Below are 24,766 nucleotides of genomic sequence, written 5' to 3'. Positions count from 1 at the left end.
TCAATTTTTTTTCTTCCTTACTGAAAATCTTTTCACTTTCTGTAAATGATGGCTCCCACTATTATAAGGATTACTGATTTCCAGAAGCAGAAGTTGGAAATAAAAGAGGAAGTGGCTTTGGGGAGAGCAGTTTGGCCTGCCATCATTGTAAAATGGTCCAAATCTAGACTTCTTCCAATGAGAAGTTAGAAGATATCACCAATAGATAGTATGCAAGCTAGAATTCTGTAGTCTCCAGTCACAAACATAGGGTGGACTAAGATGAGACGCTGTGTGAAAACTGGGAGCGTAACTTACACCCCGATCTGAAATTCCATTGATGTTTTCTTCCGGATTGAAGAATGGACTGTCATAGCAAGAGGTTCTGGGAAATTGCTTGGAATGTGCATTCATCTTCCATCAGCAGACTAGGAAGGTTCTAAAACCTGATCACTTTAATCAAGCCTGCCTCAAATTGTGTGGAGGCTGTTCATGGTTTATGAGCAGGATTGTGCCCAGGTGGCTCTGCCTCTGGGCTTTCCTTGAAATCACATGTTAAGTGGAAAATATAAATAGGACTTACACATAGAGTTCCGTGCTCAAAGGCCTGATCTTGTACATCCTTAGTTTTTATAATTGACTTAAAAACCATATGGATCAGGTCTACATTCTGTCTATAAGTTCCAGTCACCCCTAAGGGTATGGAATGATGCCAGAGGTGGGGCAGTTGCACTGGGTAATCAGCTTCTGTGCACTGACTCAAAAATTAGAAGTTGATTTGAAAAAAAAAGCAAATGTCTCTAAAGCTTGGACAGGTTTAATAAAAATAAAGCCAATGTTCATCATGCTGTGCGTTCCATTTTGTTTTGCTGTTCCTGCTTGCTTTTATGCAACAGACTTATTTGAAAATGTGACTCTTGTGAGGGGTGTAACTCTTGCAATAATTCCTGGAATGGCAGGGGACAGCGGATGCTCTCTGTATCCAGAGGCTTTCCTAGATACAGCATTCTTTGTTTTGTTTGGCTGCAGGCTGTTTCCTTTGTTATATCAGTGCTTGTTTTCCTCTGAGCTAGTATGTGTTAGGGCAGTTTGGCCATGAAAGTTTGTTTTGTTGTTGAACTCTGCTTTTATGGTTGAATAGTAAGCACTGTTGAGAGCTTATGTTTCTGTGATCCTCAAAAAATAAGGAAGCCCAGATCACAGTGCTAAAAGAACCCTCTTGTTTTGATGTTACTTAGCAGAGGCCATAGAGGGTCCATCTCCTGTGTGGGGTGAACTTTGTCACACTGGCACAGATTTAGGTCTTGTCCCTCCCCACATGCTTCAGGTGGGTTATTCATCATCTCCTTTAAAAATAAAGCTGCACAAGGGTTGGAAGGGGAAGAATGGGTGTTGGTGATAACAAAGGCACTAACCAATAGGCACTCTCCACACCTAGCTTTTCAAACTACCAAATGAAATACTTGCAGAACTGTCCCTCCAGAGCTTGCCCAGGAACAGATAAAGCTGTGCTTGTATTGAGCGGAGCAGGACCTGCTTTCAAATTTTCACCACTGCTCTTGAAATGTTAAGTAAGTTTCACTTACAAAGATCCATGTCCCAGTCCAGAATGCATTTGCACCAGTCACTTCACACTGAAGTGTACTGACATAATAGCATTCAGGTTCATGTCAGGAATAGGATCTTCATCGGGTATAAAAGAAGCATTGTTGTTTCAATCTTGACCTGTCTTTCAGCGGAAAGCTAAGATTGTGCTTGATTTCGTTCTCTTCTCATTCACAGCAATTTCCAGTGGAGTGAGGAAGATCTTTGGGTTTATCAGGTGATTATTAGTCAATACCCTAGTGACATGCAAGGTAGAAGAACTCTTTACTTGGATATGCTGCAGAAACATCTACCTCACAAATCTAGGCAAGATCTTGTAAGTGGTAGCACTGATTGTTTAGTTATTGTTGTTGTTAATTAAATGTGTTAGTAGCATAATCTTGCCCAGGGCAACCCATAGCAATTTGCAAACAAACAAACAAACAAACAAACAAACAAACAAACAATGTACCCCACATAGATGCATTAAAACCAAAAGAAAAGAGAAGTGTGTGTGTGTATATGTTTGTTTGTATGTATGTATGTATGTATGTATGTATGTATGTATGTGTATATATGTGTGTTTAATATATATTTATTTAATTTGCATACCACCTTTTATCCATAGGTCTCAGGGCAGTTCACAACATTAAAAACATCCCACTCACTTCTAAAAGACCACAGAGGGTTAAAGGCCAAAGACCTTGTTATAGAGGAAAGTTTTTGCCAGGCCCCTAAATATATGTAATGAAGGCACCAAGCGGGCCTCTCTGGGGAGAGCATTCCACAAGCGGCGGAGCCGCTGCAGAAAAGGCCCATTCTCGTGTTGTCACCCTTCAGACATCTCGTAGAGAAGTTACACGAAGATGGATCTCAGATGCTAAATTCAGCGTCCGGGTTGGCTCATATGAGAAGAGAGGTGGTCCTTGAGTTATTGTGGTCATGAACAATTTATAGGTCAAAACCAGCACTTTGAATAGGGCCCAGGAACCAATTTGGCAGCCAGCTCAGTCAGACCAAGATTGATGTTATATGCTCAAATTGTCTTGCAACAACTTAGTTCAGTATTGTAATGAGTGTTTGATTTAGCATGTTTTCTGTGGAGGTGGATTTTTGTATATGTCTGATAAAAATAGCCTAGTAAACTTATATACTAGACAACAACTGCCATTTTGGTGGCATAAAATGTGGCACCCCAAGTCACATAATGGCTATTTAACTGTGTTAGTATCTTGGATTGTTGCTGTAAATATTTTGCAACCTACATAGGGTGTCCTAATTTCCCATGTACTGTGACCATCGATAATCTTTCAACATGGTGAGCGCACAGAAAACGTATGTATATAATTTTATGAAATTGAATGAATGAATGAATGTGTTGCAAGGTTACTGTAATGATGCAAGAATTCAAGATTCTTTGTTGAACTAGGATCTGAAGAAGCTTGTATACTCAAAGTCTGGGATCCAATGAGTCAGTGGGCCTGTTCTGGTTGCCTTTTCCAGCTGTAGGCCAGATGATATTCCATCTTAAAAGCATCTTCAGCTTCCCCTGCATCTCTCTTACTTTTGATTTTAATTGCTTGTGTAGCCCTTTCCCACAACTTTTGTGATATAATCTGAAGGCATAATTTGTCCTTGTCATATAAGATGATGAATTTGCACGCATGGTTTTCAGTACACTCACTCACACACCCCTTTTGCTGAATAGGTATTGATGTAACATTTTCTGTGAATTAAAAATGACAAAGAAGTAACATTTAATGAAACAGGGCCAACGCAGGGCAGTGCTGCTGGCTTAATGTGAAGATGGACTACTTGTAATATTTAAGATAATGAGAAGATACTTGGGGTGGGACTCTAATAACTAGCTAGCCCTTGTAAACTGAGAGGAATCTTGGGGGAGAAAAGCAAGTTTCTTGCAACCCCAGGAGGGCCAAGGAAACCCAGTGTGATCTAGAGGTCCTTTTTTTTAGTACTTCCTTTAGTACTTGCCCAGGATTCCTTCCCACCTGGGGGCTGAGAGGGGTGGTGATGGCAATGACTACTGGATAGTTCTAAGATGCAACTTGCCTACTTGGCAAGTTCAAGGAAGGGGATAAACAGGCTCTCCTAGCTTTCCCCTTCCTAGTACGCTGGCTATAAAACTTCCCCATATGCATTGGGACTTCCACAATGTCCTTGTCCATCTGCAGATCCTTGCATTGCATCACCCAACTTCCAGGATGAGGAGGAGCATAGGGGCTTGCAATCAGAAAGGAATACTTTGAACATCCTGCTCTCTGCCTGGCACTATAGAGCTTAACCATCATATGTTGCAGGAATAGGGAACTTGTGGCTCTCCTTCAGGCCCAAGCAGCATAGCCAATGGACAGGGCTGATGGGATTTGTAGTTCAGCACCTGAAGAACCACAGTTTCCCCATCCCAGGTCTAGTGGGATTTTAGCAAATTTAGAAATATGACTTGCCCAGCATAATAGCCATTTGTTTCATTAAGACCTGATTTATAATATGACTTAATTGTAGAATAAGACTCCATTTCTACCAGCAAGGCTATTTTACGACCCTTGTAATTATAGGTGGTACTTAATTTATGTGTATGGACTTTGATTTATATCCTAACTCTCTCTGTGAGCTCATAGCAAATCACAACAGCATCAAATACTTTCTGAACAATGAAATGTTCACGTAATGCCTCCCCTTCAAGACAATCCAAGAGAATTACAGTGCCATCTAAGGCCTCTTTTACTCCCGAACCAGTTTATGTCACTTTACATTGTTGCTGCATTTTGCCTGAGCTTTTTCCTCTTACAAAGTGACACAGTTTGTGTTTATAGTTTTTTTTACGACTAATTGTATTGATCCCTGAGATTACTCTGGGAAGAGAAGTGCTTATTATGAGGCCTTTTGGTGATTCTTTCTCTCCGTTCTCTGTGCGTAACTCTGTTCTCATCCCTTTGCCAACTTGAGAATGGAACCTTTTATTAAACGTATCTTTGGGCTGCTAGTTTCCTTAGCACAGCCCTGGTCAGCCCAAATCAGCCAGTCCTACAAGTACTTGAAACTCCTGACAGGGTACTCTGCTGTTTTCAATGGCGGGGGCGCAGATAATTTTCATTTTTGCTTCTAATACTTTCATTTGTAATGATTGTTTGAAGTTACCTCAGTATAAAGATTTATATCATATGGGTGAAAATAACCCTGACTTCCCTTTATTATTATTTCTAGGTTGCTCACGAAAGAGCTTGGGACCACTACCATTTTACTAGGAATCAGTGGAGAGCTTTGATGTTCAACTGGGCCGAGGCAAGGAAAGCTTTTTTACTGAAGGCAGTAATGACTCTTGCAGAAGCTTGTGCTGCTCATGAGACAGAAATTATGTTGGCTAATAATAGAAGAAAACAACAGGAAATATGTGCGGATCTCAAAGAAAAGGTAGACTATTACACAACCGCCAATTACATTTATGTCGCCTTGTATCCTGGTTTGTTCAATATTTGCTTAAGGAAAAAACGTTGCAGCAGCTATAATAGGAACTCCCCCCCCCCACCTCTTAAAATGGAGATAGATTACTCCACACTCATAGTTACTAGTCTAGCTATTCTTCAGGGCTGCACTTTTATATTGCATCCCTCTTGAGCATTGGGGGTGGGGGTGCATCTTGATTTGTTTTTCCTAGAACATTTGTGTACAATTTGTTTTTAATTTCTTTTCTGCTCTTGAGGCTTTATATTAATGGATCTGTTTTGCTTCAGCTGCACTCACGCCTATGGAATCATGCGCATAAATGGGTTTTCGTTTTGCTAATTTCATTTATCATGTCCTGTGTTGGTATAATGGTATAGCAGCATGTTGGCTAAGTCCCCCTAGTAACAGGCATGCCTGAAGGTTTCAACGGGAGAAAAAGTTTCTCTGTCTTTTAGCTAAAATCAGGTGTAAGAAGAGACAAGGATATTACATTTGATGTGTGCCTGTCCTAGAAATTGTTTAATTTCGAGATGAAAAAAGTAGCCCAGTGACAGAATAGGGGGGATTTCCCACCCACCCCTGATTTTAGCCAAACCATGGCTGCTTTGCAGTCTTCTAAAAGAAGCAAAGATGTCATCACAAAAGGTAGTTCCTGCTTCCAGACTCCCTGTGAAGAACTGAAATAACCATAGAGAACAAATAGTCAGAGCAGTAAAGTTAGTGACAAGTAATGAAAAGAGAAATGAAATGTAAAAATGTTAGACACAAACATTAATTTGGAAATCTGACCTATGTCTAGAAGAAGGGGAGTCTAGCAATTGCCAACTGCGCGATTAGCCAGAATCGATAGTTAGCAATAAACATCTTCCGCTCTGCCAAAATTCCAGGGTGCTTTTGTTCTGATTTATTGACATTTCGCCTGCATTCATCTGAATGCTGTGTTTTCAATACATCATCAGAGTGTCTACTAATTTGGTTACTGCTGTAATAAAATTGATAATGAAAGGATCCAGGGCAAGGTTTAAAGGCACTTCACCTGGCTGAAGGTAAGCAGGTCTGGATCTGTTCAGTACCTGGATAAGACCCCGTGGGAAGAAACACATTTACACTACCTTTGGGTTCCATGACAGAAGAAAATGAATAAAATGTGATGAAAACTTAATGGTTTCCCTATACATCTTACACACAGGAAGGTGTGGACCCCTGCAAGGAATTGAGAGGGAGGGATGAAAAATAATACATTCCCTTCATTTCCTTGCTCCCTTTCCTGGTCTCTCCATTTATCAGTATATTTTCAACTGCTCCTCAAAATTTCTTTCTTTTTAATTCATATCAGAACGATTTGAAAGCCCTAATGGCTCCCCACCCCACTCCGAAACAGAGTCTCCAGTGAGCTAAGATAGGACACAGCTCAGGAAAACTTCCAACCCTTTGAAGCAAGGGAGATGTGTGTTCCCTGAACTTGGCTGGCCAAGCTCTGCATCCTCTTTGAACTTGCTAGCAATGACGAGATTGAGGAGATGGAGCAGCATATTGTACTTCCCTTGTGCTTTTCCTTTAGGCAATTGTGCAGATTGGGTCAAAACCTGATTGGAGGGAATGGGGGTCCAGTGAGGGCAAAACGTGGTCTCCAGAGAAAGTAGAAACCACTAACTTGCCTTTGGATAGTCCTGTTCTGTTTCCAAACTGGCAGGCACACTACCACACAAGTTCGGCACTAGAGGGGTTGAAGATGATTGGCAAAATGATGGCAAGCAAAGACCCATAAAACAGGGATGGGAAACCTGTGGCCTCCCAGATTCTGTTGGACTGCCATTCCCAGCATGTCTGTCGATTGGCCATGCTGGCTGGGGATGATGGGAGTTGCGGTTCAGCAGCATCAGGAGGGCCACTGATTCCTTACAATTGTTGTAGAACAATTCATAATAAACGACAAATAATAAGATATTGTATTGCTAAATACCCATGCTTTGCCCCACAGAGCACGGAATGTGAAAGAGTGAATAAATTTTTAAAAAGGAACATTTTAATTAATTTTTAACATGAACAAATTATTGGATGAATTTTTAATTCAATCAAAATCAGCAAGAGCTTTAAAACGAAACTGAATTCCTCCAAGGACAAATCCTTGGAGCATCTTGAGAAGCCGAATAGGGTAAATCAACAGAACCATATGGCTGCTTTCTTCTGGATTGCACCAATGGGAAACTGGGATATCTTTATAAACAAACTATCTGTTATATTGTGCAACATGGCAGTTTTCCCCAAACCAACACATTTGGCAAGTAGGAAGGCAAATGAGAATAGAATTGTTGAGATACTCATGTTGTCAGAAACTGTATCGCTCCCCGAGAACATTGTGATATTCCTGTAAAGACTCTTGTGGTGATCACACAGGGTCCCTGGACGTTTGACAGTCTATTGATCCCTGTGCTCGTTTCCCCGCTGCCACCAACCTGTTACTCTCGGGTACACACTGAGTCCAGACAGTTGTTAAAATTAAATCAAATAAACGAGTTTATTTTATAAGCATTAACAAGTTTATGGTTTCTCAGATAATTTTCTTGACAGTTTCTTAACCTTAGTTTCTTTAGCGGCCTATACCTTTCTAATACCTTCTGACTGATTATCTCAACTGTTTGACTGACTCCTCTTAACAGATTCTCTCACTCTCTCATATCAGACTAGCCCAACCCACAGACTTATCCTCCATCTCTCTTCTCTAACTCCAGACTGACTTCTTAACAACTCTAACTTCTCCCCTTGGGTTCCTATAGGTTAGTCATTTTACACTTAGTTAACCCTTTCCTTATGAACCCAGTATGATGTCACACACCTAGGAGGGCAAACGCCACAACTTTCCCTTAGTACCTCCTGCTCCCAGGAACTGGAAAACATCTTCCTTGCCAAAGTCACCTCCTGATTCAGCCCATATGATGCCCCTTCTGCTTATAAAATCCCCACAGAGCATGGAATGTGAAAGAGTGAATAAATTTCAAAAAATCTCCCCCCTCCTTTTAATTTTGTCTATGAAACATTTTTTAAATGTATTTTGTTACATCTGGATGTGTTCTGTCAATGAGCTGGAAGAACTTCAGGGCGCAGCTTCATAGTAAGGATTGGATAACCCTTTCATTCTCAAGTGCATTCAGTCTTCACGAAATTGGGACGTTACTGTCTGTCTTCCTTTTGGTTGTTGTTGTGGGGTCTGTAACTAGGGAGCAAGTCAACATTCTTCCCCACTCCAGTGCTGGCAAAAAAAACCATTGCCTTGTTCTCTCCTTCAGCCACAGAGTTGATAATCTGTGAGAAGCAGCCAACCCTATCCCATTACTTCATCTGCCAACAAGATAGTGGCTGTAGACACTCCAATCTGTCCTCTGATCTGAAGGGCTGCTCAGAACTTAGTTCATGCTGTTTTTGGTAAGAGAGACATAGCTTGGTCCTTTGGAAAGAGTAAAGTTTCTTCCACAATTACTACCATCCACCACCACACACTGAAGACTAGAGAGTGTGGCTTTTCTGAGCTGCTATTGTGATTTCCATCAGGATGCCACAGCTTTCTTAAGAACAGCCAGCTGGATTAGGCCAGTGGCCCATTTAATCCAGTATCCTGTTATCATAGTGGCCAACCAGATGCCTGTGAGAAAGCAGTGAGCAGGATTTGAGCACAAGATCACTCTCCCCTCCCATGGTTTCCAGCGACTGGTATTCGTAAGCATTGCTGCCTCCAAATATGGAGATAGAGCATAGCGATCATGGCTAGTAGCGATTGATAGCCCTCTCCTGCATGAGTTTTGAATTAGTTGCAATAAAGCACTTGGAAAAGTCAGAGTTGTCTCTGCACTATTAATAATTCAGACTTTGCCTTTTTGTCCCAATTGTCCAATGGTTTAACTTAAAAGTCTTGCATTGGGAGTAAGATCCAGAGTGTCCCTTCTGCAAATGGAAGGGCTCATTCCATTAGTGGAAAAGTCGATGCTGGGAGCTGATTTTCTCCAGTCATCCCTTTCCCTTACAGCTGTTTCCTGCCACAAACTCAGAAGCCTTTTTTGTTGTTGCTCTTAAACCATTTTATTCTTTTATAAACAAACATTACAATTGCAACCCTGGTGTAGTCAATAGTCGGGGCGGTAGGGATGACTGATACATGATGATTGAAATATGACAGTGTCTGTGGGGGCAAAGTTAAGAGCAGTAGAATCTTGGAGTGGAATTCAGTGGAGCATTTGTTAGGATTCTTTTCCCGTGTTGCAGTCATGGGATTGTTTTTATCTCATGACGGTGTATGTTTTCATTCCACATTGTGGGAAGTGAAGGAGACAGGATGTTTTTATTACTGTGTTTCCGTGATGTAGGATTTTTGTCCTTTGCTCTTTCTCTTTGCTGTCTGATACTGAAGAGGAAGGAGCTGAGTTATGATGCTCCGAGGGCATATATCTAAATAAACGTAGTTTAGCCAAATTGCTGCGCTACTGAGTCTGAACACTGACTGCCTATACTCTGCTGATCCTGAAGTATGCTGATCCCTCTTGGTATCAGTCACTGGAGAAAGCTTTCGAATCTCCCAAATGACCGACCAGGAGGGAGAGAACATGCCAGTCAGGCATGTGTCTGTGCCGGAATCCTACTCATGTGTAGGACCTCCTGACAGCACTATGGTGTACATAGTTGACTTGCACAATAGGACTTCCCCCCCTTCTCTCTTCTCCCTCTGCCTCTGTTCCCCTCTTCTGTTCCCCCTTAAACCTACTTTGGGAGTTCCCCCAACCTTCCAGACCAGATTTAGGAGGCATGCAGGGGAAGGATAGGCAGGAAGTCCCATTGTACAAGCAATCCTTGTTCCACAAATGCAACAACTTAGTTGAATCCCACCCTTTGCTTGGCAAAATGCAAAATCTTAACTTTTACATCCATTTTTCTAGCAAGTGATTTCTTCTTAGGAATATTTTTAAAGTTATGTTCATTCGCCTGCACATGCATATACCTAGGAGAACCATATATGCGTCTCACAAGAAAAATCCTTTTCTACTTGCATGTTCCAAAGACCAACTTTCTGTATTAAGTCTCAGCTTTTTCTTCTCTTTTATTGTTCCAAGTTATAGTTTACATTTTTTAAAAAATAAAATAGAACTATGGTAAATGAGGGACGCAGGTGGCGCTGTGGGTTAAAGCCTCAGCGCCTAGGACTTGCCGATTGAAAGGTCGGCGGTTCGAATCCCTGCGGCGGGGTGCGCTCCCGCTGCTCGGTCCCAGCGCCTGCCAACCTAGCAGTTCGAAAGCACCTCCGGGTGCAAGTAGATAAATAGGGACCGCTTACCAGCGGGAAGGTAAACGGCGTTTCCGTGTGCAGCTCTGGCTCGCCAGAGCAGCGATGTCACGCTGGCCACGTGACCCGGAAGTGTCTCCGGACAGCGCTGGCCCCTGGCCTCTTAAGTGAGATGGGCGCACAACCCCAGAGTCTGTCAAGACTGGCCCGTACGGGCAGGGGTACCTTTACCTTTACCTTTATGGTAAATGACCTGGCTTCATTATAGAAATCTCTCATTACCACTTTCCCTCTTCTTCTTTTATCTTTGCTTCTGTTCTTTTGCTCCTCAGTTCTCTCTTGTGGTCTCTTGTTATTTCTTATTGTTCTCCGCTTCTAATTAAATTGGAAGGCCAAAAAAGACACCCAGATTTCTTATAGTTGCATTACATAGATGGATAATGCCTAAAGGACAGATACTTTTCCTTTCTATTTCAACCAAATTGGAACGTGTAAGTAATGCTTAACATAGAATCAGATCTTATTGGTACTTTAAGAAATAGCAAAATGCATATTTATTTCATTTTGATTGTGTTAGACTTTACACATAATAGATTCAGACACTTCACAGATAGTACAAGCAAGGCGGTGGTGTAGCTCTGAAATAATGGAGGCGTTTACCTGTGACGTGTTGCTGATTGCAAAATGTCCACATACACCATGTGAATATATAACTAGCCCAAGATGAGCAGCATATTTTCCCCCCTAATTGGTTGTTATCCAGTAGGTGACTTTTAAAATACGATTAATTATATGCAGACCTTTTAAAACCCAATTAAAAGCAAATTATCTTCTTGAAGGTAGAACAAGCTGCTTTTTATTTATGTATTTATACATTTCTATCCTACCCTCCATAAGATCCCCATAGCAGATAGCAGGCAAACAGATAAAACCAGAACAAATATCAACATAAAAAGCAGCAGAACAAACATAGATGACCCCACACCCACCCACTATCTCGGTGCTGCAAGCTGCTGCTGGCTGCCATTTTTTATGAGAAGGAGGGCGGGGGAAATCCTGCTGTAGTTGCCATCAGCGGGTGGGATCTCTAGCAGCACTTTTTCCTAGAATGCAAGAGTAGACAAGAGCATGTGCTTGGGTCCCCACCCTTTCCTTTTTCTTTTTTAAATGAGTTGCCTGGTGTGGCAACCCTGCCTTCAAAACAATTTGTGAACCCCATTCCCCCCCCCAAAAAACACTTGCAGAAATAACTCTTCTGGTTTCATGGCCACCAAAGAGGGTGAGGTTTCAGCATAAGGGCAGTTAAAGCCAGAGCCAAGCAATATTAAAAGACCTCTTGAAACAGACAAGTCAAAGGCAACTGGAGTCTGCTCCAGGCAATCTTCCCTGGAGAGGTTATTCCAAAGACAAGGGCCTTTTTTCTGCCTGTACCCCATCACCTCTCACCTTGCTTTAGGTTGCAAAGGGACTTGATAAGGGATCTCAGACAAAGGTCTCTTCTTCTAGGCAGGCTCATGTTGAACAACAGTAGTCGCTTGATTTGTATTACTTCAAGGAAAAGCTAAAAGTAAGAGGGATTTTAAACCACATTTGCCATTGGATTGAAAAATCCTAGTTCTAAAACCTAGTTGTGCCCTAGCTTTAACCATCAGATGAGCGTTAAAGCATATTGACCATAGTCCCTGTACTGTGTTTGCTGGAGGCAGACATAATCTCATTTGACTCTTTTGAAAAATATTAAATGGATAGTGATTGATTTGTGACCCACTTCTTCCTGCGCATGTTAAAGCACAGAATAGACTAAGGCTTACAGATGAGACAAAATTTATATGATATTTAGATGTCAAGAGCCTCTGGGGCTGCCCCCTTTCAACAAATATCTACAGTATGCTTTTGGCTCTGAACTTTCATTGTAAATAAGAGAAGCCATTATCAGGTTTACATTTGTGTGCAGATGCATTTGGTTTTTATGATATGGAGAGAGGCTTGTGGTTTGTGGTTGTCTGTTTAGAGGAGTTGTAAACGTGTCAAGGACAAATAATTATCTTTGCAACAGGCAAATATTTACTCTTTGGTAAGGAAAAGTTAATGTAAAGACTCAAAAACTAGACTACTTCAGTGGACACAATCTGGCTGTTGTCTAAAATTATCCTGTGTTGCATTTTCTTGTGCTAAGTTCCTTCAATACTAAGAAATGAGCTTGTTTGTGGAATAAGCTTATTTCAGAGTTATAGACTTAGATCCTGATGACATTAGTCCCCTTTTAGCCCCATGGAAATCAATGGTATATTAGTTTCATCCCATCAATAATAGTTTTGATTCTTTTGTGAATGCAATATCACCTGCATTTTTATTATTTTGAACGGCTTTTAGAATTGTTATCATTGAAATATGGAATATAAAATAAAACATTTAAGTAATTTTTTTTTTAAAAAACCTGCCCTCAACTATAGATTAGCATTTATCTAATGGTGAGCCAAGGACCACTTGTGACCCTGAGTCCACTTTCAGATGAACCTCAACACCACAGCTTGCCCGGTGTCAGCAATCCCCTCATGCTGAGTAATGGTGACTAACAGACTGTTAAGTTCATGGATGAGGGAAGGGAGATCATCCTTCTTTGTAGTGAAAGGGCCAGAGGAAGTGTTGAAGGACATTAGCAGCTTGGGGGCTGAGGAGGCATTTCTTGCCTGGTATTCCAATGCTGCGGTCACTGCTGGTAACTGAGAAGAAGGCTGGTGTGGTGTTGGTGCAAGGGCAAAAGCGTCACATTGGCTCTGCTGCTGCACCCACACTGCAGCAACCCCCTGCCGCCTCAGTCCCCTCCCCATCGGTTACTGGCAGCAGTCTCTGCTTTGGTGAAACATGGGTGAAATGGAAACTTTGAAAAATGTATCTTATGCTTGGGGCCTTTGGTTCAGATGACTCATTTGCAATGCATAGGGGAAAGTGATTGATTACAGAGGAGGTGTGTGAACTGGCCTGTAAATCATACTTTTGGCCTGTGATCTAGAGGACCATGAGTAGAGGAAGGTTAACTTCACCTGCTATGAGAAAGTTGGTGAGCAGTCACATTTCTGAAGTAGTGTTATTCCACCGTTTTGCCATATTTTCTCTGCTCATCAGAGTCACAGCACAAAGGAGGAAACTGTAATCTTTCTGAACTCATTTTCCTCATTGGTGTAACAGCATTTTTATTTCATTGTGCATATGGACGATAGGGGGAATTTCTGTTCACAACTGGAAAGGGATGAAAAATTTTGGGCCATAACATACAATTTGTTGCCTTAATTAGTCATGCTTAGTGCACTTTGCATCCTTGCAGTGTACACTAGTCAGATAATTAACTGACTATGAAGAAGTATCCCCTCTGTGTAGCAAAGCAATCTGTGTGCAGTCTGCAAATCCTCCTTTCACCATGTATAAACTGTGAAATATATTTGAAAGTAAAGTTTTTAATTACAACTGGCATTCAAAGCTTATTGCTCCTGGCAGTCGCCGCCTTGCTAAAATGTGATCTCATTTGTGAAGCAGGCTGTGGGCGAGCCAGTTTCCCTACTGCTTTAATATTAGCTTAACAATCAGGATTGTTTAATACTGAAACAGCACGCTTAATGTTTACACAGTTTCCTGAAACTGCATCAGAAAGAGCAAAAACTTGCAATCCATACCATGGTGGGTGGGTGTGCATGTACATATATGTACATAGTGGGACAGAGAACAGATTTAGAGGGTGCATAGCGGAAGAACACATCATGGTCCAAGAAGAAATCCTTGCACTAATGGAATGTTCACCTTAGCGATATGTACTGTACATACAGTATGTGTATATATACACATTCCACTTTGAGCTTTCATTTTACTAGTAGGGTTAACAGCTCTCAGAAAACTGATTATGGAAATGTTTTATAATTTATTAGAATATCTATAACCCACCTCCTACCCAAAGATTTCAGGGCAGGGTACACAAATAATTAAAGTAACAAGTCCAGCTACAAACTGGAAACACGTAAAATAATAACACAGTAAGTGAGCTTAAAATGTGAGCAGCTGTCATTACAAACCTAAACTTGAGAGGTTAGCATTTACTAAAAGTTTGAGTAAATAACCAGGTTTTAATCTGGTGAGGAAATGAATTCAAGGGTTGCACCAGGTAGATTTCAGAGAGACTGGCATTGCGCAAGCAGTGCAAAATAAATAGGATCATCATCATACGTCACTGCATAATGAGTAACACCCAAAGATGGGATACTATGGAGGGTGTCCCTGGAAGATGTCATATTATATTTAATGGGTAGCATGCCACAATGAGTAACTCTGATGCCTGCACGTAGAAACATAGGAACATGCCTTGGATCTGGTTGGACTGTCCATCCATACAGCCCAGCATTGTCTTTTCTGACCCATAGTGATCCACCAGGTTATCTGGCAGGGTTACCTTTTAACCCACCTCCTATGATGTTTTTATTATTATTAAAAAAAACCAAATATTTAATTCTAGAGCTTATTTTCTTCAGGAAATGTTTTTCATTTTATTCCCATTAGCGTTCTTGTCTAACATTAGACGGGACTTGTCAAAAGTAGAAATATAGGCCTCAGGAGGTGAAACCCATTATATCACCACTAGGCAGTGGTACCACCTCCTGAGGCCAAAGGGTGGAGATGAGAGGCTTTGCCATTGACTGCAGTCATTCATTCACTCTGTCAGTCTGTGTCATGCACAAGTTACTGCTCTTTTTTGCCTCCCAAATCTGGACTAACCTCAAACCAGCCTCCTTTGACATCATCTGTTGACCCCTGTCAACAGCATACCTTCTGGCTGGTCACGGTTGGGAGGTTTGTGGCTGTCACCCAGCCCTTGCCAGTACAAGCTGGAGAGGAGTAGCCATGGGCAAGTGGGGTCGTCTTCTTGCTCCCCAGCAGGAGCTCAAAGACACGTTCTGCTCTCTCCTCAGCCACTCCAGGGAGTGTCCTGCCTGCTTTTGCTATTACCCTAGCCTGTGCAGCAGCACTTTCATGGGGTTAGGGCTAGTATCAGGTTTCTGCCACTCCAGTCATGCTGTGACATCTCCAGCCTGGCCATTTCATCTTTCAGGGGGGCCATCTGTGCTGCTGAGCCCACGACTCCTCCCGTCATGTATTATCCTCCCGTCATGTATTTCTTCCTCCCGTCATGTATCATCAGGGGGATATTTTTACGTCAGCTGTGAAATTCCTCTCCAATCGCGAATGCAAAGTCCAAGGAGTTCAGCTTTTGAAAGTTTATTTAATCATTCCTCAGAATTAGAAGAAAGCACTCAGGCTTTCATTTCTTGCATAACCTCTGCCAGCCTGTGATATTTTGCCTCCCTGAGAAGCATAATTGTAATTATAGAGATGTAATATTACAATTCTAGCACTACAATTACACTCTGTATCATTATTACTCTTATTATCTTGCCACCACAACCCTTTGTCTTCTGGCTTGACTAAATCACTTTTGTTCAATGGCAGCAAGGTATGCTAAAAGACCTCCACATCCTCAGCCAGCTCCCCTTTACGCTAAAGGCTTTAAAATGTAAGATGCATTTTTGCTATCATCAGCACCAGGTTTTCTGATTACATTCAGTTCCCATAGAATTGTGGCTCTATTCTTCACGAGCAAGTGCATTTTTAGAAGACGAATCATGCTGTTTTTGATAAGAACCTGTGTCAATAAGAGGTTTTTTTTTAAAAAAATATTATTCATTTGGGGCGGGGAAGAAGGGAGAAATCTTGGCAGCAAACTTGATTTTTGTCACAAGCTAGGGAAAGAAAATGAATATATTTGGAACCCATGGAATTTAGACTGGGGAAATGACTTATTAGACAATCTATTCAGTTTTTCTTAACAGTCGAGTTGATTCAATATTCTGCATGTATTTGGGAGCATATAACTTAAATTGAAAAGGAATGTTTTTCAAAAACAGGAAAAGTGCAGTGCTGTGAGCTGGTTGGCATGACACAAAGTCAAACCTGGTAGATACAAAGGTACCCACAAATACATGGGTATGTTTTTGCCAGCCTTTTTTGAGTATAGCATTTCCTTCCATCTCTAGGTGCCTCCCTTTGGTCTGGCCAGTAGCTTGACTTCATCTTTGATGGTGCCCTGGAGCTTGTCATGGCGTCAGTCTTGCCATCCAGAGCTCTCATTGGCTGATTGTACAAGGTGTGACCAGAAAGTAGGGTGAATCACCCCCGTATGAGACACGTGTGGAGACACGTGGGAGGGATTCGTCTGTATCTCAGCTAACATATGTGCAGGTGTCTTGGCATTTGTTGACAGGCCTACATTCATGCGGTAGCGTTTAGTAGCTGTTAATAGTGCAGTGTGTTGTGATTGAAAATGAGCAGAGAGTCAATATGAAATTCTTTTTAAAATTGGGTAAATTGGCATTGGAAACCCACAAAATGCTCACAGTTGTGTGTGGAGATGAAGCTGTAACTCGAAAGACAGTCTATGAGTGGTTTAAGCATTTTCGTGAAGGGCGGCAAACCATCGAAGATTACACTCAGTCTGGCAAACCATCAACAAGCAGAACGGCAGCAAATGTCGACAGAGTTCATGAGTTATTGAAGCAGGATTGGCGTTTGTCTGTCCGAATGATGGCAGAAGAATTGCATATTCTGTGTGAAATCATTACTGCGGTTACCGAGTTGTCCCACCTTCTATATTCTGGCCCCACCAGATTTCTTTATTTTTTCAAAACTGAAATACACACTGAAAGGGCACAGATTTTCCAACATTTCACATGTCCAAGCTGCTGTTACGGAACTGAAAGCAGTATGAAACGAGGACTTCTCCAGAAGTTTCCAACAGTTCTATGAACATTGTCAACAGTGCATTGTATCAGAGGGGGCCTACTTTGAAGGCCTGTAAGGTATGTATGTTAGAATATTTCTCACTGTCCGATTTCTGTGACCATTCACCGAACTTTCCGGTCACACCTTGTATATGTTCCTCTGTGTTCCGTTCATGTCCTTTTTTTGACTGTTGTTGCTGCATCCTCAAAGTTCAGCTAAAGAGCCCTGCACATTGTGTTTGTTCTGGAGATGTTTGCATAAAAAGGCTGTACATTGATGCTTGTTTATACATTCCAGGACTGAATGGAAGCCAGAGTTTGCTAGCTTTTTCAAGGTTACAAATGGCCGAACTAGCTGCTTTAATATCAAATTCTGTTTAGAAACCCAGAAAGCAAAAGATTTGTATTAAAAATCTATACTGAGAGAGACTTAGAAAAACATCAGGGTATTATAGCTGTCCTTGAAAATAGGATATCGTAATGAAATTCTGACACATTTTGTTAACTTGTGCTGTTTCCCTGTAATGATAGCACTTGATCCTGGTTCCTTCGTTATGATCATTCCACACTTCATTGCAGATGATCTGCTTTAAATAGGTGATTACAATATCTCCTTGGCAGAAAAAACAGCAAAACTACTTCTAGCCACTTATTCCCTTGCGCTGACATTTCTCATGGAAAGCCTCTACACTTTATACAATGGCTTCATTTTCCTAATGATTTTTGCTGCCTACATACAGGTTATTGTATTCTCAGGAACCTCAGAAATACAAAATGCAGGATGGCACAAGGGCTTCCTTAGTGGGTTGTATGTGCATTAAATAGCTCAAGCTCATACCTTGCTGCTTTGTATTACATGTCTGAATTGTGGCAATACAAAGTCTTTCATAGAAGAATTATTGAGACAACACAATAGTAGTAATCTTATCCATAATGCCGATAAGCTACCGGTAATTTGGAGCTTGATTCTAAGCATGTTTACTTGAAAATGATTCCCACTAAATTCAGGGGGACTTCCTTCCTAGTATGTGTACTTGGGCTTGCTGCCAGGTTGTTGTTCTACACACACACAGAGGACTCTGTCATTCTAAACACAGTGGGACTTAACTTCCCAATAAATATGAATAGAACCGGGCTGCATTTCTGTTGATTTTTAACTGGGTTGTGAATGAAGCTGGGAGATTTAGTGTATACGTATTTGATTTTTTTTAAAAAACCTTTCTTTTAAAATAACCTCTGATTCTTTAAAAAGTTACCTTTGGACATTGCACAATGCCTATGTTTGTATATCATTGGTGGAATGTAAATGCACACTGCATGGGTGTGTGAGAGAGATAAGATACTTTTATAAATAAACTTCAAAGATTATTGATCCTTAGCAGCAATTTCACTGTCTATATTGTAGTTTCCATTACAACCTCCGCATTGTAATAAAGATCAGTCTTGCTGCAGCGTTCCTCGATTCCTTTACTCCTCTGGGAGTTTGTGATTGGCAGGCGTTACATTCAGTAATCTATTTTGCTGGTGAATGATTAGTATGCAGTGCGTAATCAAATGGAATAAATAATACTTCCCAATTTTAGAAACGGAAATTATTTGGAATAGGTGAAGGGTATTTTTTTTTAGTAGTGTACTAATTCCATCTAATGATTATTTATGTTAATATGCCATTGCTTATTATTACCTAAGTTGTTTAAGAACTCAATATATTCCAAGAAATACAGCTTACCCTCTGGTACACTTTTGTTGCACAGTAACTAAGCAACTATTGTAGATTTTTTCAACAGAGTGCTTTTCCACAGGCAGAAGGCCACATGTATCTCATTTTTATAAACACTTTAAAAACCCCCAGCTCTTCTGTAAGTTGATCTAAATATATGTCTAACGGTTCAGCAGAGAGAGCTGCATGAGGATCACCACCAAGGATGCTTGAAAATAATTACCATGTATCTAAACATAAAACATTGGGAGCAGTGACAGAATATAGAATCTGATTTCTCCAACGATCCAGAGTATGGTGTGCCCTGTGGTTGTGCATAGCTTCCTGCACACGCCTGGCTTCCCCATTCAGCTCAATGGAGGTGTTAGCTCTGTGTGCACATTTTTGCAGCGCTTAAGGAAGTCCTTGAAGGCAGGCAGGAAGCTTATTACAATGCAGTATTAAGCTCCTGTGTACCTCAAAGGAACTTTTTGAGGCAGGGAAGTGGTATGCAAAATTCCTACCAGTGGTTTCTGGCAGCTTGCCTCTGAATCTTACAAGTTAGCGGAGAGGTGGTTCTGCATGAAGGATCCTGCTGCTGACCTTCAGCTTATTTTCCATATTATTTACTCAGAGCTATAAACAGTAAATAAACACAAAGAAAGATTCATACCGTCTATGAGCCTATTTACGTTTTCAGTTGGCATTTTATTGTTAAAACAGGGTCATGGGGACTAGAGTAAAAGGTGTGCTAAACAAAATTGGAGGATTAAATACCTACATGCTTTTAATTAAATATAGTTTTATTGATTGAATGGGTAGGTTGCTTCCTGAGGAAACTTGGCTTTTCAGTCTTGGGTCTTGTTTACATGTCTGAATTGTAGAACGGGAAGGAGCCTGCTGCGGTTCACCTCGCAAAGCAGTGCGGGGGCGCACCCATGCACCCCAGTACAGGAGAGTGGGCAGCAGAGTTACCACCCACTCTCCTATCTCCGCCAGAGCTGCTGGGCTGGCCGTGAGGAAGCAGTAGCAGCCTCTCTCCACCGCTAGGTCAGACCTGACCCAAGGATGGAGTAGCCACAGCTGGGTGCCTTGCATTTCTCCAGCCTCTCTCCTCCCCCAGGTCAGGCTTGACCTGGGTATGTAGTAGCTGTGGCCAGTCATGGCGCGCATTGCAGCCTCTTTCTGCTACAGCGGAGCTGTGCATGCCGCAGCCCAGCCAAGGAGAGGGGCAGTAGCTCTCTGCCGACTCTTCTCTAGTCCACCCCCGGGTCAGACCTGACCTGGGAGCAGAGCCGCAGCTGGATGCAAGGAAGCTTGCCTCACCAGCTCCCTTGCATAGTAGAGCTATGCTCCAATTGGATCCTGTTGTGGGGGCACCTGGTCGCCCCCCCTCCTGAAGATGTACCTGGGGCGACGGCTTCCCCAGCCCCCCATGCTATGCTACTAGGAGGCAGCAGTTACGGGTTACTGGTCTCAGCAGCCACAGCAAGCGCTGTGATTCTCCAGCAGTTTAACTTTACCCCACAGGCACACTCCATAGTCTCTTGAGACAGACAGACACCAACAATTTGGCACTATCCACGTTTGTGGCACTTTACAAACAATGAGAATACAACTCCACATTTGTGTTGCATGCGAATGTTACCGGAAGGACAGAATGCAGTAGAGAAATTGGAATGTGTATTCTATTCAAGGAAGGTCTTACATTTGCATCACTTACCAATTTAAACCCCTGCATATGAATATGACCTTGGGCTAGAGACAGATTCTTGTTTGCTCAGCTGAAGGAGGCTTGAAAGGAAGGCTTTCTTGTTGTGTACTCCCAACACTGTTTGGTTTTGCATGCTTTTGTATTGTTTCAAAATGCAACACTGACCAGCTTCAGATGTAACACTAAACCTCTTCTCACCTGTCATGAAGGGATTTCAGATTTTTACTCCTGTTTTCAACTAACCGCAGTTTAGCATTACATCCAAACCCTAAACTGTAGCTAATCATAACCGCAGTACAGGGAAACAAGCCAACTTCATACAACAGTTGAAGGTTAGCTTGTTTTCCTAAACCAAGGATGGAGAACCTGTGGTCCTCCAGATGATTTTGAACTCCAGCTCCCAACAGTCCCAGCCATAATGGCCAATGGTCAGGTTTGATAGGAGGAAGCCTTTACTCCGTTAAGTATCATGCCCCAATCCTCCCCTCTCCATCCCAGGCAGAGAAGGACTTTGGAGCGATGTTATGTGTCAGAGGAGTTAGAAGACGCCTGCAAGCTTCTTTGTTGTATTATTTTGTGTAAGCCACATTGGGGATCCTTCTGAATTAAATGATGGGATAGAATCAAATACATAAACAAATGTTGACTCTAGTCCACTTCCTCTTCATTTCCTAGTGCTGGCCATTTGCTATTGCTGAAGCCAATCCATTTTTTAAAAAAAGAAAAGTCTGCTGTCTTGGTGTTACTGTTTTTTAACCTGTTGTTAACTGAACTGGAACATCTCCATCTTTGTTTAGGTCCTCCAGTGGCGTGTACAGCAGGAAGAGGCTTCCCGACTGGAAGCTGCTATCGCTGCCAGGAGAAAGAAAGAAGAAGATGAAAAAGAGAAGTTTCACAAGGAGAAAGAAATGCTTCAGAGAGCAGAGGACAAAGAAAAAGTATGCAAAGTGTGTGGTGTGTGTGTGTATGTGGCATGTGTTAAACGGTTAAATACATTTAAAGCGTTAATTGATCTTGATACTTTATACCCTTGTAAACAGTCCCTAACATTATTACAGAGATTAATGAGTGCTTAGTGGAGATCTGCCAGGGCTTGTTGTAGCTTGAAAACTCCATGCCATTTTTACTGTGATCATACCAAGTTTGTTTAATTGGCATTCTTATTAATAGCACAGTTCCAGGCATATGCATGTGTCTCCTACACTGTCACAGAGAGGAAATAATGTCTGGCAGGTTTTGCTGTCAGGAGCTAATGTGGCAAAGACCACTGTGGTTCCCAGTGCTGCAGCAAGGTATGCTGCAATGCACCAAATAAGCATCACAATGTAATGTCTGCACACTGCAATTGGAGCATCACAGAGACAGCTTCAGTGAACAGCGGGCCTGATGCCCATTGCCTGTAGTAAGGGAGAGAAGAAAAGTGGATATTACTCCATATATCTGAATTAGCATTCATTTTGCTGAACACTGGGGGAGGAGGAAAAAAAGGGGGTACCATAGGAAGTATATGTTCTGCTTCTTATCTGGATTCCATTTCCAGCATTGCAGCTACTAAGTAAAAGATATTTTCACAAAGCAGCATCCTGTTCATTATTGGGGGGGGGGGGAGCAACCTTTTAAAAAGGGACAACTTTGTAATAGCCGCCCTTTAGCTTGGCTTTCCAGGTTTTAACTGTACAGCTTAATGTATTTCTTTCCTAGTTCCTCATAAGCAACATAAGTAGGCAAAACATAGAGCTCAATCTTGTACTATTTGGGTGTTTTATACAAATTAAAAAGAGTAACTGTATTCAGACAAGAAGCACCTTTATCACTACTCCCGAGGTCTGCATGGATGTTATCACTCCTGCATTTTGCTGCATGCAAATGATTTGTTCCTGTACAAATGTATTCGGCTATCGAGGAAAAGCAAGGCAAATCTAATTATTTCACAGGAAGGTGTTGCCCCCATTCAGTAAAGCTCATTTGTTTTAGGCATTTTGAAATATGTGACAAGAGGAAGACTAGCAAGGGCTGTCTCCTGTTATTTTATTTACATTTCTAAACCCACTGTTTTAGAGGCAGAGTATATTAGCAAACAGAACTTGAAAAATGATTTCGCCCTGGCTAGGATCCAAAGGCATTGGACAAGCACTTCTGTGTGTGTATTCTGGGATATCCTTGTTTTGCTTTATTTCTTCCCCCCACCCGCACCCTGCTACTACTGCAACCATTACTACTATTACTAGTGTTTTACGAGATCCTTCCCGCAATTCCTGCAGCCAGGCTGCTGCCAGATCGCCAGATCTATTGTTATGGTTTCCTTTGGACCACATCAGCAATGAAGAGGGGGGGATCTTGTCGTCTGGGCAGCCCAGGACCTCCAAACACAATGCCCTAGCTTGTGCCCCATAGAGGTCACTACAGTGCTGTTAACACAGGAAAAATAACACAAGAGGCAGCAGTTATGAGTTACTGGTCTCAACAGCCACAGCAGGTGCTGTGATTCTCCAGTGGTTCAACTTCATTTATGGAAGCACACTCCATTGTCTTTCAAGACAAACGGATGTCAACAGCAACAACTCCATAAGTCAGCAAACCATATTAGGTTACCACGAAATGCTTTCAGATTATGTCTAGAATGTATCATTTTGGGAAACTAAGTAGGCCCAATAAAAATGTGTAAAAATCTATTAAAAACCATTAGGTATGTTGCTCCATACAGCTGGTGTGCTGCTGCAGTTTGGAGTAGTAATATATATAATGCTGACCAGAGTTTTATTATTATTATTATTATTATTCAGGTTTATTCCAAAACGACTGTTGACCCTACCAACATTTTATGAGAGAGCGTGATTTATGTATTGGACAATACAGCATAAAACAGGCAATTAATACAATAGGACAGATTTTATTATAAGGCATAAACATGTCCAGTGATATTTAGCAGAACTGTGGTAGTAATCAGAGATACCAAGTTGCTGCTATCATCCTAATATGCCTATAAAATAGCTTAAATAAAACGATACTTAAAATCTATATTAGATTTCAACCCTGTTTGGTAAATGCTAATCTGCTGAAACTATCAGCATTTCAGGAAATGCTTGCCTGATAGATTTGACATGATCTATTGAAATAAGTGCATTAAAAGTGATAGCTTTGGAAGCAATTGTACATAACAGTAAACACTCTGGCAAGCTAAAAAAATGCTGCAAGCTAGGTTTTCTTATGCGAGCTGTAATTGTACGAAAAGGTCTCTGAATTTGCTTGTCAAGCCACTAATTCTGGGTAGTTCCAGTGGCTTCACTGGAATTAATCCACTGAAGATAGCTGTCTTAGAAGGATTTAAAGAGGCATGAAGATATAACTTAGATGCTCCATGACTCTGAAGGTGTTAAGCAGAGCTCCTAAACAAGGTTGTAGATTCATCAGTTTTGTAGAGATCAAAGGTTGCAAGGAGGTTGACTGTCTCCTGCTTTCATTTGAAAGTGGCCACAAAACTCATGGGGTGCTGGATAAGTATTAAATCTAGTGAGATGTGCAGCTCTGAAATGTAAGTTAGCACCAGAGACTTGCTACAGGACCTATCAACCCATAAAAATGGTGTAAGATGGCACTCTGACTTCCACATCAAGAAAATGCTGAGGCCAGCATTTTATCCTACTTTTATTTAATCAGCCCAGTAGATTTAGTAGATACCCAGTTAGAGTGGAGACTGCCATCTAGTGTAAGTCAGAGTGACTTTGAAAACCCTCAGAATATATAGTTAAGTCCTCCAACCACCGGGCTCACAGTAAAATGGACATGATAGAAATGTTCATGTTGTTTAGGATCTCGTAAAACACTAGGGGAAACCAAAGAATTATTTATGTACTTAAAATTCACCCTAGACATTTAACACATTCATTTGGATTCATTTGTGTGTGTGTGTGTTCTTTAATGAAGCTATTAATTTTGTTGGCTGTAAATTATTGATGTATATTTGCCATCTTAATTTTAACTGAATGGTGCATCTTCTGTTCCTTTTACAGGGTAAATATTGTAAATCATATGCTTTTTGAGTTAATCACAGTTTTGCTTCTCTTAAGAATATTACCTTTACCTTTACCTTTACCTTTACCTTATGGGAGAGCTAAGTTGCAGTTTCTTCCTGGTAATAATTACTTGAGAAGACCCCATTTTTCTGCCAATTCACCTTGTCATTCCCATTTTCCATGAATGAATGAATCAATCTTTCTTTGCGTCAGCCATAGCAA

The 24,766-nt window shown here is 41.4% G+C and overlaps 1 protein-coding gene across 6 annotated transcripts in view; it reads left to right on the top strand.

The window, feature by feature from the left end:
- Nucleotides 1-24,766, top strand: part of CCDC148 (coiled-coil domain containing 148) — a gene marked incomplete at its 5' end in the record, with an annotated part of 102,149 nt that overhangs the window by 57,911 nt on the left and 19,472 nt on the right. For all 6 annotated transcript variants that reach the window (XM_081929043.1, XM_081929042.1, XM_081929041.1 and 3 more), the window contains 3 exons: nucleotides 1,762-1,900; nucleotides 4,789-4,995; nucleotides 21,329-21,469. In XM_081929043.1, the coding sequence (XP_081785169.1) occupies nucleotides 1,762-1,900; nucleotides 4,789-4,995; nucleotides 21,329-21,469 (487 nt within the window). The remainder of the gene's footprint in view (nucleotides 1-1,761; nucleotides 1,901-4,788; nucleotides 4,996-21,328; nucleotides 21,470-24,766) is intronic.

This window comes from Podarcis melisellensis (assembly GCF_964234715.1).
Source record: "Podarcis melisellensis genome assembly, chromosome: 1".
NCBI lineage: Eukaryota > Metazoa > Chordata > Lepidosauria > Squamata > Lacertidae > Podarcis > Podarcis melisellensis.
The sequence above is the reverse complement of the archived record's forward strand: the minus strand, read 5'-3'. Positions and strand labels throughout refer to the sequence as shown.